This window comes from Salvelinus namaycush, chromosome 25 (genome assembly GCF_016432855.1).
Source record: "Salvelinus namaycush isolate Seneca chromosome 25, SaNama_1.0, whole genome shotgun sequence".
Classification (NCBI taxonomy): Eukaryota; Metazoa; Chordata; class Actinopteri; order Salmoniformes; family Salmonidae; genus Salvelinus; species Salvelinus namaycush.
This window is the reverse complement of record NC_052331.1, coordinates 25,667,311-25,682,673: the sequence shown is the minus strand read 5'-3', so window position 1 is coordinate 25,682,673 and position 15,363 is coordinate 25,667,311. Positions and strand designations below refer to the sequence as shown.

The 15,363-nt window shown below is 43.2% G+C and overlaps 1 protein-coding gene across 7 annotated transcripts in view; it reads right to left on the bottom strand.

Moving 5' to 3' along the window:
• Window positions 1–15,363, bottom strand: part of LOC120020398 (partitioning defective 3 homolog) — a 226,850-nt gene that overhangs the window by 59,879 nt on the left and 151,608 nt on the right. For 5 of the 7 annotated variants that reach the window (XM_038964023.1, XM_038964020.1, XM_038964022.1 and 2 more), the window contains exons 17-22: window positions 13,628–13,814; window positions 12,517–12,668; window positions 9,182–9,226; window positions 6,128–6,358; window positions 4,338–4,605; window positions 458–577 (exon numbers count right to left, since the gene is read on the bottom strand). In XM_038964023.1, coding sequence (XP_038819951.1) covers window positions 458–577; window positions 4,338–4,605; window positions 6,128–6,358; window positions 9,182–9,226; window positions 12,517–12,668; window positions 13,628–13,814 — 1,003 coding nt within the window. The remainder of the gene's footprint in view (window positions 1–457; window positions 578–4,337; window positions 4,606–6,127; window positions 6,359–9,181; window positions 9,227–12,516; window positions 12,669–13,627; window positions 13,815–15,363) is intronic. The other 2 variants (XM_038964024.1, XM_038964025.1) reach the window with 2 other exon arrangements.

The window sequence follows — 15,363 nt, the reverse complement described above, 5'->3', positions numbered from 1 at the left end:
ATAATCTGTCTGTAAACAATTGTTGGAAAAATGACTTGTGTCATGCACAAAGTAGATGTCCTAACCGACTTCCCAAAACTATAGTTTGTTAACAAGAAATTTGTGGAGCAGTTGAAAAACGAGTTTTAATGACTCCAACCTAAGTGTACGTAAACTTCCGACTTAAACTGTATGTATGTGTGTTTGTTCAGTAATATGCTTCGGCATTTACAACCTGGTGCCCAAATGACTGGCACATTGCCCTCCTGGCATATCCTTCATTAGACTGAGTGTAGCTCGTGTCCTGGGGTTGGTCTAGTGGGTAGCACCTCCCAATGCCTTTCAGCACATTACGCTTGTATTCGTGTGGGATTGAATCCCAGTCCCACCACAAAACATCTATTTTTTTAACTGTCCTGTCAGTCTCTATACCAATAAAACATCTATTACAAAATGGTGTGTGTAGACAGACACTGACCTCTCCTGCTCCAGTCTCATCCTCAGTGTTTCTTCCTCTGAGGCGTGCAGCTCTTCCGGCCTCCACTTGCTTGACACTTTACGCTCAATTTTCTCTCCGTCCTTGCGATGTTTACCAAACCTGAAATATAAATGGGATCAGCAGACAATTTTACCAAAATGGCTTCGATTTGGGTATTTCTACGTGTGCATCCCAAATGGCACCCTATTCCCTAATGCACTCCTTTTAACCTCTTTGGGCTCAAGGGGCAGTATTGAGTAGCCAGATAAAAGGTGCCCATTTCAAAAAGGCCTCGTACTCAATTCTTGCTCGTACAATATGCATATTATTATTACTATTGGATAGAAAACACTCTCTAGTTTCTAAAACCGTTTGAATTATATCTGTGGGTGAAACAGAACTGGACTTAGAATGCAGAATTTTGCTGGCTGTTCTGAGACCTGTGTATTAATTTGCCTGTCCTCTATTGGTTGAGATGCACTGCATACGCCTTCCACTGGGTGTCAGCGAATAGGGAGAGTTGAAATGGAGTTTCTACGTAGGTCCCAAAGGTTATAAATTGCTTGGAACCGAAGTGTCCCATCTTTCCACTCTTCGCTCTGACGCAGGAAGGGTCTTGGCATGTCATTTTAGAAGCTCCCGTATTAGCTCCTAGATATATCCGGCTCTGTTTTTATTCGATATAGGTGTTGAAGACATCGTAATGTTGTTATTTTAAACCGAATTATATCAGTTTATGTCAGTATATTGCAATTTTCGGGTATTTATTTTCGTGACGTTTTAGGAAGTTTGGTATCTCTGGCCCACATGGCTATTGTTTACTGCTAATTGCAACGTTGAAGACGACGTTCTCCAACCTAGCAACGATTCTTTTGGACAAAGGACACATTTCCCAAGATTCTGATGGGAGTTCATCTAAAAGTAAGAACTATTTATGCTGATAATTCATTGTTCTGTTGAAAAATGTCAAATGCATAAGACGCCATTTTCTGCAGTGTAGCCTTGCGTTATCGCAGCCTGTATTGCGCAGTAAGGTTAATTTTAAAAATGTAATTCAGCGATTGCATTAAGAACTAATTTGTCTTTCAATTGCTGTCCAACCTGTATTTTTTTAGTCAAGTTTATGAATAGTATTCGATAAGAAAAGGTGCCTTTACAAGATGGCACCGGACAGATTGCTTGACGTTATGGACACTATTCTCATTGTCTAAGCACGATTTGTGCCGCTAAATATGCACATTTTCGAACAAACTCTATATGCATTGTGTAATATGATGTTACAGGACTGTCATCTGAAGAATTCTGAGAAGGTTAGTGAAACAATTAATATATTTTGGTGGTTTATACGTTATAGCTATTTTTGCCTTGAATCAATGCTGTTGTTATGTTTGCTATTGTGCTAAGCTAATATAACGCTATATTGTGTTTTCGCTGTAAAACACTTGATAAATCGGAAATATTGTCTGGAATCACAAGATGCCTGTCTTTCAATTGCTGTACACTATGTATTTTTCAGAAATGTTTTATGATGAGTATTTAGTTATTTGGCGTTGGTGTCTGTAATTTTTCTGTCTGCTTTCGGTGCAATTTCTGACTGTAGCTGCAATGTAAACTATGATTTATACCTGAAATATGCACATTTTTCTAACAAAACATATGCTATACAATAAATATGTTATCAGACTGTCATCTGATGAAGTTGTTTCTTGGTTAGTGGCTATTTATATCTTTATTTGGTCGAATTTGTGATAGCTACTGATGTAGTAAAAAACTGATGGAGTAAAAATAGTGGTGTCTTTTGCTAACGTGGTTAGCTAATAGATTTACATATTGTGTCTTCCCTGTAAAACATTTTAAAAATCGGACATGTTGGCTTGATTCACAAGATGTGTACCTTTCATCTGGTGTCTTGGACTTGTTAATGTGTGAAAGTTAAATATTTAAAAAAAATATATTTTGAATTTCGCGCCCTGCACTTTGAGCTGGCTGTTGTCATAAGTGTACCGGTGTCGGGCTTGCACGCCAAACAGGTTAACCAGAGCCCTATTGGATCTGGTTAAAAGTAGTAATATATTGCCATTTGGGACACATTCAAACAGTTCCCCCAGAGATAATAACTAGTAAACTACTAATGGTGATCAACTCTGCCATTCTCTCCAACTCTCTTCTGATAAAAACTCAAAATGTTTAGCTCTCAACTTGTACATTCTACTTGACTGAGTTTTCCTAGGCTAACTCAGAGGGAAATTGGCCTGCAGAGTCTCAGAGAGTGAGAGAGAGCGAGAAACAGAGTGGAGCGAAATACAGCAGGGGGAGGTCTATTACCTGATTAATTGATCAACAAATGGCCTCAATTGTAGCATAAAGTGGTTGACAGTGATGTGTAGGTGTTAATATTGAGAATTGTCCTATCTATCACAGAGACAGCGGGTGACAGTTTCTCTTTCCACGCCAGTGGCTTCCATTAAGTCTCCTTAAACACCAGCCACGTCCCAATATTAATTGGGACTCCAAAATGGTACCCTGTTCCCTTTATAGTGCACTACTTTCAACTGGAGCCCCTATGTATATAGGGAATAGGGTGCCATTTGGGACACAGACGAGATTTATGACAGGAGGCACTAGTGAAACTCTGAGATGAGGACATTCATCATGAGAGAAGGGCATTAATATTCTTAATATTCTGCCCACAGAACCCTTATCTGCTCTGCTCACGATTTCAACACCACTGATAAGATTGGAATTTACTAGAGATATTTAAACTAAAGAAGCAGGCGACTTGAGACTTCAAGTTCAACGGCTCTGAGAAAAAGCCTCAACAGAGAAAGAGAGCGAGAGAAAGGGAGAGACTGCATTGCTTTATATATTTGCGGTCAAGTTATTTTCTCAGATAAAGAATGTCCACGAGAAGATAACGATGAGCCACGGCAGTTTAACATCAAACGACAGAGATATGAGATGGACAGACAGGATGCATTGCAATCACGTAACAGACGCATTTCAAATTCATCTTGATGTGATAAGGTCTGGCTTGACAGTCTCACTGACTACAGCACAGCTCGAAACCTTTCATGAGTTACAGTACTACAGTTCTTCATTTTACTACACCGTAGCATTGAAAAACCAACCGTACTGACAATGCCGCGCGTGTGTGTGTGTGTCTGGGCAGTGGCCATTTTGAGGAGGCTGCAAAGCGAGCAGATTGGGTGTTGCTTTGAGTCCAACTGTTGATTGGTGTAGAGTAGGAGAGGGAGGATGCTGTGGTCTGATGGTAATGAGGCTTTGATTGGGCTGCAGTGTGTGTGTGTGTGTATATGCGTGGAGCCCAGAGAACTGAGAGGGTCAGCACCGACTAGCCTCTGTCTGGTGTCTCTGTTTAGAGAGCGAGTAGCAACACACTCCAACCAGACCTGGGTTTAAAAAGTATTCAAAGTAATTTCAAATATTTCATCTGGGCTTGATTAAAGTGTGTGTGTTTGTGTGTGTAACTACTGACAGTGCTCAGGTCAATAATGATTCTAAAGTTCCCTGCAATTATAGCAGCCAAACTATTCAAGCTTCCAGAAACCTTTAGGCCAAACACGTCTGATCTGCATGTCTGACAGGAGCTCCTTATTATTTTACACTAATCGGCATTCTCTGTCAGAACCACTTTAGTACACTACTTTTACTAAATAGGTAGTGCACTATATATAGCGAATAGGGTGCTATTTGGGATATAACCTCTGCCAAAACCACTAGGAATATATAATGTATGCATCATTGGCATCTCAGAGACCATCTCAGACAATCAGATGAAAGGCATGACCCACTTATAAATGGTGGGTAAAAGACTGGTAGAGGAGGATGGACAGTGTGTATGTGCGTGTACGTGTCCTACCTGAACATGTCTCCCAGGCCTTTCAGCATGCCTTTTTTAGCCTTGTTCTTGCTGTCCTTCTCTTTGTCCTTCTGTTTCCTTTTGTCAGTCCCTCCCTTGTCCTTCTCGTCTTCATTGGTGCGGTTGCCGTTGACCAGCGGTCTCTCGGTGTTATGCAGTGGCGTCAGATCTGCCACGGTGGACACAGAGTCGCGCCCGGACCGAGAGCTCTCCTCGGTGTCCTCCTCCACTGGACAGATAGTAACAGAACGTTTTATATTGCCGGAATCTTTAAAGAAGAAATGGTCTTTGAATCTTTGATCTTGAATCCTTACTTTTAATACACACCGGTAACTTGAACTTTAGCATTAATTGTGTGTAGATATCAATGGAAGATAGAGTATGGGTGAAAGTATTTGGCTTTTGGTTAGCTAATATTTCTATCCAATATAATTATACCTTACATGTCTCCTGAACTAAGATCTGTCCAATGGATGTCTATCTTACGGAGGTACACTACCGTTCAAAAGTTTGGGGTCACTTAGAAATGTCCTTGTTTTTGAAAGAAAAGCACATTATTTGTCCATTAAAATAACATCAAATTTATCAGAAATACAGTGTAGACATTGTTAATGTCATAAATGACTATTGTAGCTGGAAGCTGATTTTATATGGAATATCACCATAACGGTACAGAGGCCCATTATCAGCAACCATCATTCCTGTGTGCCAATGGCACATTGTCTTACCTAATCCAAGTTAATCATTTTAAAAGGCTAATTGATCATTAATAAACCCTTTTGCAATTATGTTAGCACAGCTGAAAACTGTTGTTCTTTTAAAAGAAGCAATAAAACTGTCCTTCTTTAGAGTTGAGTATCTGGAGCATCAGCATTTGTGGGTTCGATTACAGGCTTAAAATGGCCAGAAACAAACACCTATCTTCGGAAACTCATCAGTCTATTATTGTTCTGAGAAATTAAGGCTGTTCCATGCGAGAAATTGCCAAGAAACTGAAGATCTAGAAGGCCAGCATCTCTTCACTGTTGACGTTGAGACTGGCGTTTTGCGGGTACAATTTAATGAAGCTGCCCGTTGAGAACTTGAGGCATCTGTTTCTCAAACTTGACACTAATGTACTTGTCCTCTTGCTCAGTTGTGCACCGTGGCCTCCCACTCCTCTTTCTATTCTGGTTAGAGACAGTTTGCGCTGTTCTGTGAAAGGAGTAGTACACAGCGTTGTACGAGATCTTCAGTTTCTTGGCAACTTCTCGCATGGAATAGCCTTCATTTCTCAGAACAAGAATAGACTGATGAGTTTCAGAAGAAAGCCTTTGTTTCTGACCATTTTAAGCCTGTAATCGAAACCCACAAATGCTGATGCTCCAGATATTCAACTAGTCTAAAGAAGGCCAGTTTTATTGCTTCTTTAATCAGAACAACAGTTTTCAGCTGTGCGAACAATTGCAAAAGGGTTTTCTAATGATCAATTAGCCTTTTAAAATTATAAACTTGGATTAGCTAATCCAATGTGCCATTGGAACACAGGAGTGATGGTTGCTGATAATGGGCTTTTGTACGCCTATGTAGATACTCCATTAAAAATCTGCCGTTTCTAGCTACAATAGTAATTTACAACATTAACAATGTCTACACTGTATTTCTGATCAATTTGATGTTATTTTAATGGACAAAATGTTTCGTTTTTTTCAAAAACAATGACTTTTCTAAGTGACCCCAAACTTTTGAACGGCAGTGTATGTCCAACAGAAGTCTATCTTATGGAGATTTGTCCAACAGAAGTCTCTTACATGTCTCCATGTCCTCATCGTCATCCTCTTTAGCGGCTGGCCTGTCGTATGACTTGTCGATGGCAGCCCGGAAGCTCTCATTGCAGCCCCGCCCCCTGATGATGCGTGGGCGTGGCCTGTGGAAGGGCATGTCACCATTCAGCGTTACCTCGGCAACGGCTGTCTGTAAACTCTCTAGAGAGCTGGACTTCTTGAGGCCTAAGAAAGGACCCACGTCCCTGGTGGAAGACCCTAGGGAGGAGCAACAGTATCCAAACTTACTTATTTGATTAAGCTGTGAGGGAACTAAAAGGATATTTTGTATTTTTTTAATGCAGGGCTGTGTTCAACTAAAGCACCTTGTTATTTTACTTGACTACCAGTGAGTTGAAATGAAAACTTGGATGGAGCTCACACTGTAACATGTAACCAAAACGGGTTGTGTTGCATTGAGAAAAAAGTGGATACACTTTTACAAATGATAGTGTTTTGGCTAAAGCCTAGATAAGAGTAAGTACCACAAATGCAAATCTGGACCTTAAAGCTTTTTTATATTTTTCCTCTCTAATCAGGGACTGATTTAGACCTGGGACACCAAGTGGGTGCAATTAATTATCAGGTAGAACAGAAAACCAGCAGGCTTCGGACCTCGTAGGGTAAGAGTTGAGTACCCCTGTAGGTGTACAGTACATCTCTTGTCCATCACTCACAGGTTGAGGGGGTATTGTAGATAAATAAAATGTAGAGTGGTATGGAGGTGTAGAGAGGATGCGTCTCAAATGGCACCCTATTCCCTATGTAGTGCATTACTTTTGACCAGGGCCCTTATAAAAGTAGTGCACTATACACATAATAGGGTGCTATGTGCATTGCAACCAGAGAGTGGGATGGATTACCTCAGGGGAACAGCCCAGCTGACTCTACAGCCCTCTAATCCACAGAGTATACTGTAGCAGAGCTACTGGAACTGGGTAAACAAGAGGCCCGGGTAGCTAATACTAGTAGTGCTTTCTATAGGGAATAGGGTGCCATTTGGGACGTAATCCTGTTGTTTCTGGCCTCCAGTTCAAGACTACATCCACTAAATATTTGAAAAACACCATTTTTGTTCATTGGAAAAATACATTGCACGATAACCACCCACTTACAGTTTAATTTGTGGAAATGTAATTTCACCCTAATAACTGTTATTATAGGCTAATAGATTTCAGGCTATATTCTTAAGCGTTTCAGTGCTACACTCTCCTCCTTTAATCTACACATTCACTCCGAGCTAAAGCAGCAATGAGGCATGGTCCATTTAGCAGGCCCAAAACAAATCCCAAATCCTGGGAAAATGATCACAGTGACAGCCTGGGAGAGGGAGTGACGTCCCATAGAGTTCTGGTCAAAAGTAGTGCACTATAGGGAATAGACGTAGCCTATGAGAGGTGGGACACAATAGCCTGGGCCAGAGGGCCACACTCCTCCACTGATTGGCTATAGGACATTTTTGACACAGACTGTATCCACATGTTTGTCCACTAGGTTAGTAGAGGGCAATGCAGAGGTGTTTGCCCACTGTTATACAGCTCCCTAATGGCCAATAGCAACAGTCATTCCTTCAAACTTTCCAAGACGTTTCCAGTCGATTACGTGCCTATACGTGCAACTCCAGTGGGTCCTATAGCCAAACAGGGATTGCATCTCAAATGGCACCCTATTCCCTACATAGTGCACTACTTTTGACCAGAGTTCCATGGGCCCTGGTCAAAAGTAGTGCACTATATAAGGTTTAGGGTGCTTTTTGGGACTATTCCAGGGTATTCCCTGTTTGACATTCCTCCTGACTGCAGGGTGATTGATACCTGTATTTATTATCATAAGGGAGCACCACCGATCTCTATACGACCCGTGTTATCTTCAGTTTGAATAGGGTGGCAGTCTGTATAAATATGCCTAGTACAGATATGTAGAAGGCTGGAGGTTGCCAGGTCAGACTATCTGAAACTCCAATAGCTCCATCTCAAACAAACCGCTGCCTGATGTTCTTGACTCACGCCGTCTGTCAGAGGTCTGAATTCATGTCATTTTTAAGACTACCACCGAGGTGTGACTGGGAAGCGTGCGGTGCGGCTGCTGACTGAACGCTAAAACCAAATGAATGTGGTTTGATGCATGAAAGCCCATCAGCCGCTGCTTCAGTGAGACGTTAAGAGGACAGGACAGCCTGATGAAAATGAATAGGCACCAGCCCTGCTTGTTCAGGCTGCAATGTATTCAATTTTCCGCCTTCCTCCTTCGCTCCACTTCTCACTCCCAGCCAAGCAGCCACAATATCCACGGCCACCCACATTGAAGCGTGGGGCAGCTTCCCAAATGGAACCCTATTCCCGAAATAGGACTCATATAGGACTCATAGGGCTCTGGTCAAAAGCAGTGCACTAAATAGGAAATAGGGTGCCATTTTGGACGCAAACCAGGTATTTCTCTTGCAAGTGACTGCTCAGACAATGTTTGGAGAAAACAAGGGACATTAATGACATATTTAGTCTCGTTCATGTGTACAGTAGTTCTACCAGACTGCTTCTATTTCCTGATGGTTCCCTTCCTTTTTCCTGCTTCACTGTGGCGTACATTCTGCTAAACCCAATTCTCTCCCCTGCTTTCACTGTGCCATTCAGCTAAATCCCATCCTTCGAAGGAACTTCTATTTAGAGGTGGCTGTAAAAACACACAGCTGACAATGACGGATGACTTGCTGTCAGTTTGTAGCCCAGCCAAGGACAGAGCGTTCTCTTTCTCTCTCTCAATCTATCGCGCTCTCTCTCGGTCTCTCGCCCTCCTCACATTCCCATCCACAGAACAATTAGCAGTGCTACCGTGTCTTAAGAAAAATCACTGCCAAGTCCATATTCATCCACACACAATTCCACCGCAATGACCTCAAACTGTCTCAAGGTTCTTTGTATTCTATTATCTTCTCATAGTGAGGTGGTAGATTCTAAAGCAGGTCTGGATTTGCAGGATGGAATGTGGGTAGCAACTGGACTGGATGAGGTGTCCGTTCTCCCTCCGTGACGTGTCACTCCTTACCTGGCGTGTTCTCTTTGCGAGGGGTGAGGTTAATCTCGTCGGCTACTGTTAAAGGGGGGCAATAAACATTTAGGATTGGTTAGTGAGCACATTCCACATGCAAACATTCCAGCAATGTTACTGTACACTGCGTACATCTTTGGGCAACTTCAAGGGCAATCAGACACCATGCGAGACACTGAGACAGAAAGACATGGAAATGGAGGGGTTTAGGATAGCAATCAGAGCTATTGTGATATAAACAGTGCAGGACTACAATAATTCAGTGGGGATCAGAAGCAGATTAGATATAGCCTGTGTCCCAAATGGCACCCTATTCTCTTGATAGGGCATTACTGGTCAAAAGTAGTGCACCACACACACATATATAACAGGGTGCCATTTGGGACGCAGACATAGTGTGGGTGAGGGGGAAGACTGTCAGCCAAAGCGATCAGGATGGTTTAATGTCATCTGAAGTGAGCTGAAACCTTATTCTGAGGTGTGGCAGACACAGTGTATCAGCCTGTTTGATGTCACATAAAAAAGACAGAAATGCGTCACACTTGGATTACATAGACTAGAAAATATCACAAATATCAGGGTGTGCAATACAAGTCTTACAGATGCAATTAACAATGAGTGGGTATGTAGTGTCTTTGTAAAGTTTTCAGAACACTTGACTATTTCCACATTTTGTTACGTTAAAGCATTATGCTAAAATGTATTGTAATTTTTCCTTCAGTCTACACACAATACCCCATAATGACAAAGGAAAAACAGTTTTTTGCATTGTCATTAGAAACTAAAATATGACATTTACATAATAATTCAGACCCTTTACTCAATACCTTGTTGAAGCACCTATGGCAGCGATTACAGCCTCGAGTCTTCTTGGGTATGACACTACAAGCTTGGCACACCTGTATTTGGGGAGTTTCTCCAATTCTTCTCTGCAGATCCTCTCAAGATTGATCAGGTTGGATGGGGAGCGTCGCTGCACAGTTATTTTCAGGTCTCCAGAGATGTTCGATCGGTATTAAGTCCGGGCTCTGCCTGGGCCACTCAAGGACATTCAGAGACTTGTCCCGAAGCCAATTCTGTGGTGTCTTGGCTGTGTGCTTAGGGTCGTTGTCCTGTTGGAAGGTGTACCTTGGCCCCAGTCTGAGGTCCTGAGTGCTCTGGAGCAGGTTTTCATCAAGGATCTCTCTGTACTTTGCTCCGTTCATCTTTGCCTCGATCCTGAGTCTCCCAGTCCCTGCCGCTGAAAGACATCCTCACAGCATGATGCTGCCACCACCATGCTTCACCGTAAGGATGGTGCCAGGTTTCCTCCAGACGTGATGCTTGCCATTCAGGCCAAAGAGTTCAATCTTGGTTTCATCAAACCAGAGACTCTTGTTTCTCATGGTCTGAGAATCTTTAGGTGCCTTTTGGCAAACTCCAAGCGGGCTGTCATGTGCCTTTTACTGAGGAGTGGCTTCCGTCTGGCCACTCTACCATAAAGGCCTTAGTGGAGTGCTACAGAGATGGTTCTCCACAGAGTAACTCTAGAGCTCTATCAGAGTGACCGTCGGGTTTTCTTGGTCACCTCCCTGACCAAGGCCCTTCTCCCCCGATTGCTCAGTTTGGCCAGGCGGCCAGCTCTAGGAAGTGTCTTGGTGGTTCCAAACTTCTTCCATTTAAGAATGATGGAGGCCACAATTTAATTTACCACAGGTAGACTCCAATAAAGTTGTAGAAACATCAAGGATTATCAATGGAAACAGGATGCACCTGACCTCAATTTTGTTTCTCATAGTAAAGGGTCTGAATGCTTATGTAAATAAGGTATTTCTGTTTTTATAAATTTGCAAAAATGTCTAAAACCCTGTTTTCACTTATCATTATGGGGTATTGTGTGTAGATTGTTGAGGATTTTTATTTATTTAATTTATTTTACAATAAGGCTGTAACGTAACAATGTGGAAAAAGTCTGAATAGCGGTCTGAATACTTCCCGAAGGCACTGTATTTACAGTAAATATACAAAAGTACGTGGACACCCCTTCAAATTAGTGGATTCTGCAATTTACGCCACAGCCGTTAAAAATCGAGCACACAGCCAAGCAATCTCCATAGACAGGCCATTCTACTGCCAATGTCTTATTGAAGAGCTCAGTGACATTCAACATGGTACCGTCATAGGATGATACTTTTCCTACAAGTCAGTATGTAACATTTCTGCCCTGCTAGAGCTGCCCCGGGTTAACTGTAAGTGCTGTTATTGTGAAGTGGAAACGTCTAGGAGCAACAACAGCTCAGTCGAAGTGGTAGGCCACACACGCTCACAGAACAGGACTGCTGCATGTAGAGCGTAAAAATCGTCTGTCCTCGGATGCGACACTCACTACCGAGTTCCAAACTGCCTCTGGAAACAATGTCAGCACAATAACTGTTTGTTGGGAGCTTCATGAAATGGGTTTTCATGGCTGAGCAGCCGCACACAAGCCTAAGATCACCATGCGCAATGCCAAGCATCTGCTGGAGTGGTGTAAAGTTCCCCGCCATTGAACTGGAGTGATGAATCGCGCTTCACCATCTGCCAGAAGGGTTTGGCGGATGCCAGGAGAATACTACCTGCCCCAATGCATAGTGCCAACTAACATTTGGTGGAGAAGGAATAATGGTTTGTGGCTATTTTTCATAGTTCGGGCTAGGCCCCTTAGTTCCAGTGAAGGGAAATCTGAACGCTACAGCATACAATGACATTGACATTCTAGATTCTCTGCTTACAGCAGTTTGGGGAAGGCCCTTTCCTGTTTCAGCATGACAATGCCTCCGTGCACAAAGCGAGGTCCATACAGAAACGGTTTGTCATATTTAGTGTAGAAGAACTTGACTGGCCTGTACAGAGCCCTGACCTCAACCCCCTCGAACACCTTTGTGATGAATTGGAACACCAACTGAGAGCCAGGCCAAATCGCCCAACATCAGTGCCTGACCGCAATAATGCTTTTGTGGCTGAATGGAAGCAAGTCCACGCAGCAATGTTCCAACATCTAGTGGAAAGCCTTCCCAGAAGAGTGGAGGCTGTTATAGCAGCAAAGGGGTGAATAACTCCATATTAATGCCCATGATTTTGGAATGAGATGTTCAACGAACAGGTGTCCACATACTTTTGGTCATGTAATGTATGTGCCTAATTTGGGTATTCCTAACCATGCAGAAGGCTGGTTTCACTGACACAGAGGACTAGGGATTAATCTCTCTGGTAAACCGACCTAAAACATCGTGCCATTGGTTCCAGGAGGGGCTGACCTATAGGGTGTCAATGAGAGGGAGGAAAGGGACATGGGTGGTTGTTTGGGTTAGTACCTAGATCCATGCTCTTGGACTTGCGTGTCTTGATGATCTCCAGCTGACTGGCATCTCCAAACTGCTTTGTCCGTTTCTCGGACATGCTCTGTCTGCCGAAGCCCTCCCTCTGAAAGGCTCCGTCTGGGTCGGTGTCATCAGGGCTCAGAGGGCTACAGGAGGAGAGGGAAGGAAGGCAGTGATGGAGACAAAGACAGACAAAGAGTGAGAGTAAGTGAAGGTGTGGGAGAGGATAAAGGATAGAGAAAGAGAGAGAGAGAAAGGATAGAGAGAAAGAGAAGGACAGGATGAGATTATTCTAGTGCAAATTAAACAGTCAGCATCAATGTCTTCCCATCATCAAATCAAGCCACTGCAGCTCCTCGAGTCAGGACCATACCTGAGGAGCAACTGATTACAGCAGAGACTAATTTGACTGGGCTGGCCCAGTTACAATCACCACCCACTCAGACCAGCCCAGCCCCACTGATGGGGACTGACTGGGCCTCCTCATCACATCGTGGCAAAAGCCCTTCACATCCAGGCTACTACCCAAATGACACCCTATTCGTATTTACAGGACTACTTTTGACCAGGGTCATTGGGCTCTAGTAGTGCACTATATAGGGAAAAGGGTGTCATCTGGGATGCAGTCCCAATTAAATGGGCAGCAGGTAGGTGTGCCTGAGTTTCCTTTCAAAATCAGATGATTCAGCAAACATAGGAGACACATTGACCTTATGTTTCAACATACAGTATAAAGAAAAGATATACCTACAGTGTATTTCAGCGTAGAAAGAAACAGTGGAATCTTTTGAACACACAGTACTAGGTCTAAATTGCTACAACTGAAATAATACTAGCATTCCATTGCGAAACCTTAGCAAAACATGGTCCCAATTATCAAAACAAATGTTAAGCGTGACACACTAACAGCTGATAAACACAGAAACCCTCTGCGGTGTTCGTGGAGATTAAATGTGTGTCGTGTGTTTGACTGAGGTAACAGAAGGTAATGAGCCAGTGCTGAAATACGTCCCAAATGGCACCCTTCTCCCTACGTAGTGCACTACTTTTGACCAGGGACCATAGGCCACTATGTAGGGAGGCATTTGGGACTTTGTCCTCTCACCTCTCATTCTGAATTTGAATCTCTTTGGCCCAGGGGGGAGGGACCTCCACATGGAACCCCACGTCGTCATGGGAGCTGGAAGACGATTGGTCAGAGAGGTGGGTAGGAAGTACAGGCAGCCTATCGTCTTCGATGATGACTGTGTCGTCCTGGGGCATGTTGACTGTAGGGGAGAGCTGGTAGTTACCTGTAGGACAAAACGGAGGAGCATGATTGGTGAAGGCTTTGATATACATTACACAATAAACACATTTAAACGACGCTATCCTCTCATTTAATATTCATTGGACATTTGATCCTTTGATATAACACATAACTAATTTACCACAATACATGCTTTAATTTAAAAGCAGACCCAGAGTGAAATTCTCAATCAGTTCCTATTTAAATCACCATGCTGTGTTTGGCAGCATCTGGCATGACATTGTCAAGTGTCATTATAGTGTGCTTAATGCAAGCTGTGGCATTGTGAAAAACAGAAAACTATTGACTTTGGCACGCTCACCGAGCAAGTCAAAAAACCTTCCCCTTGCTTTGTGTCCAATAGGGGGATTTAAAAACACATTGCTATGCAATGCATGACGCTATCCTGTCTTTGGGGGTAACTGAGCATCTGAAGGGTGGTTTCTATGCTGTATAATAGCACTCCACAATGACGGAGAGAAAAGTTTGTGTTAGGAATCTGTTTGGGTCTCATGGCAGGAAAACAGGACTTTCCACCCGGGACGTGAGGCCTTGCGCCAGGGTTAGTGTTTGTTACTCAGCAAGGCACTGAAACCTAATTGCTCCTGTAAGTCCCTCTGGATAAGAGTGTCTGCTAAATGACTACAATGTAAATAGAGCAGAGGGACTGTGTGTGTGTTTGTGCATGCTTGCGTAAATTCAGAGTGTTGTTGTTCCTGTCGTCTCTATCCCTGCTGTGTGTGTGTGTGTGTGTGTGTGTGTGTCTTTTCGGGGAACTCTGGTGTGCGTGAGCCCTAAAGCAGTGTACATTGGTCTTCTAAGGCAGTGGGTCTAAAACCGCTCCTCGCGGACCCCCAGACGTTCTCGCGGACCCCCAGACGTTCTCCTCGCGGACCCCCAGACGTTCCACAACTTTGTTGTAGCCCTGAACTAGCTCACCTGATTCACCTAGTCAAGGGCTTGATGATTAGTTGACAAGGCTCAATGGCTCTGTAATGAAATGTGACTGTAGGTGAGTAGGAATGAAGGTGGCAGGCACCGAGTAGACCAATGAATAAATCTACTTCTGTTCATGCTTTTTTCTAGAAGCAATCAACTTTTTGGGCAGGCATCCATCCATACGTAAGAATGTTATTATTATGAGTCCCAAATGGCACCCCATTCCCTTTATAGTACACTACTACCCTATGGGCCTTGGTCAAAAGTAGTGCACTATATCAGGAATAGGGTGGCGTTTGAGACATACCTATTTTTTTGTAGACCAATCCAAGGTCACTATTTTACCAACAATGGTGAGCAGAACTCAAAGCACCTGACTCGGTGGGATTTATTTATTACACTTTCATTACAGTTTACAGTAGCCCTAATAAAAATAGACATCGCGACAAAGGAACAATAGCTGCAGCGTCTTTACAGAATTGTCTCGTCTTCAGTAAAAGCAATTATCAGATACTTTGTGGCAACATGCCGGTGAATACTGAAGAGGAGCAGGATTGAATAGCTGAGAGGAATGCCAGGCCAGATTAAATGGGAGATAGAGTCGGGAGGTGAGA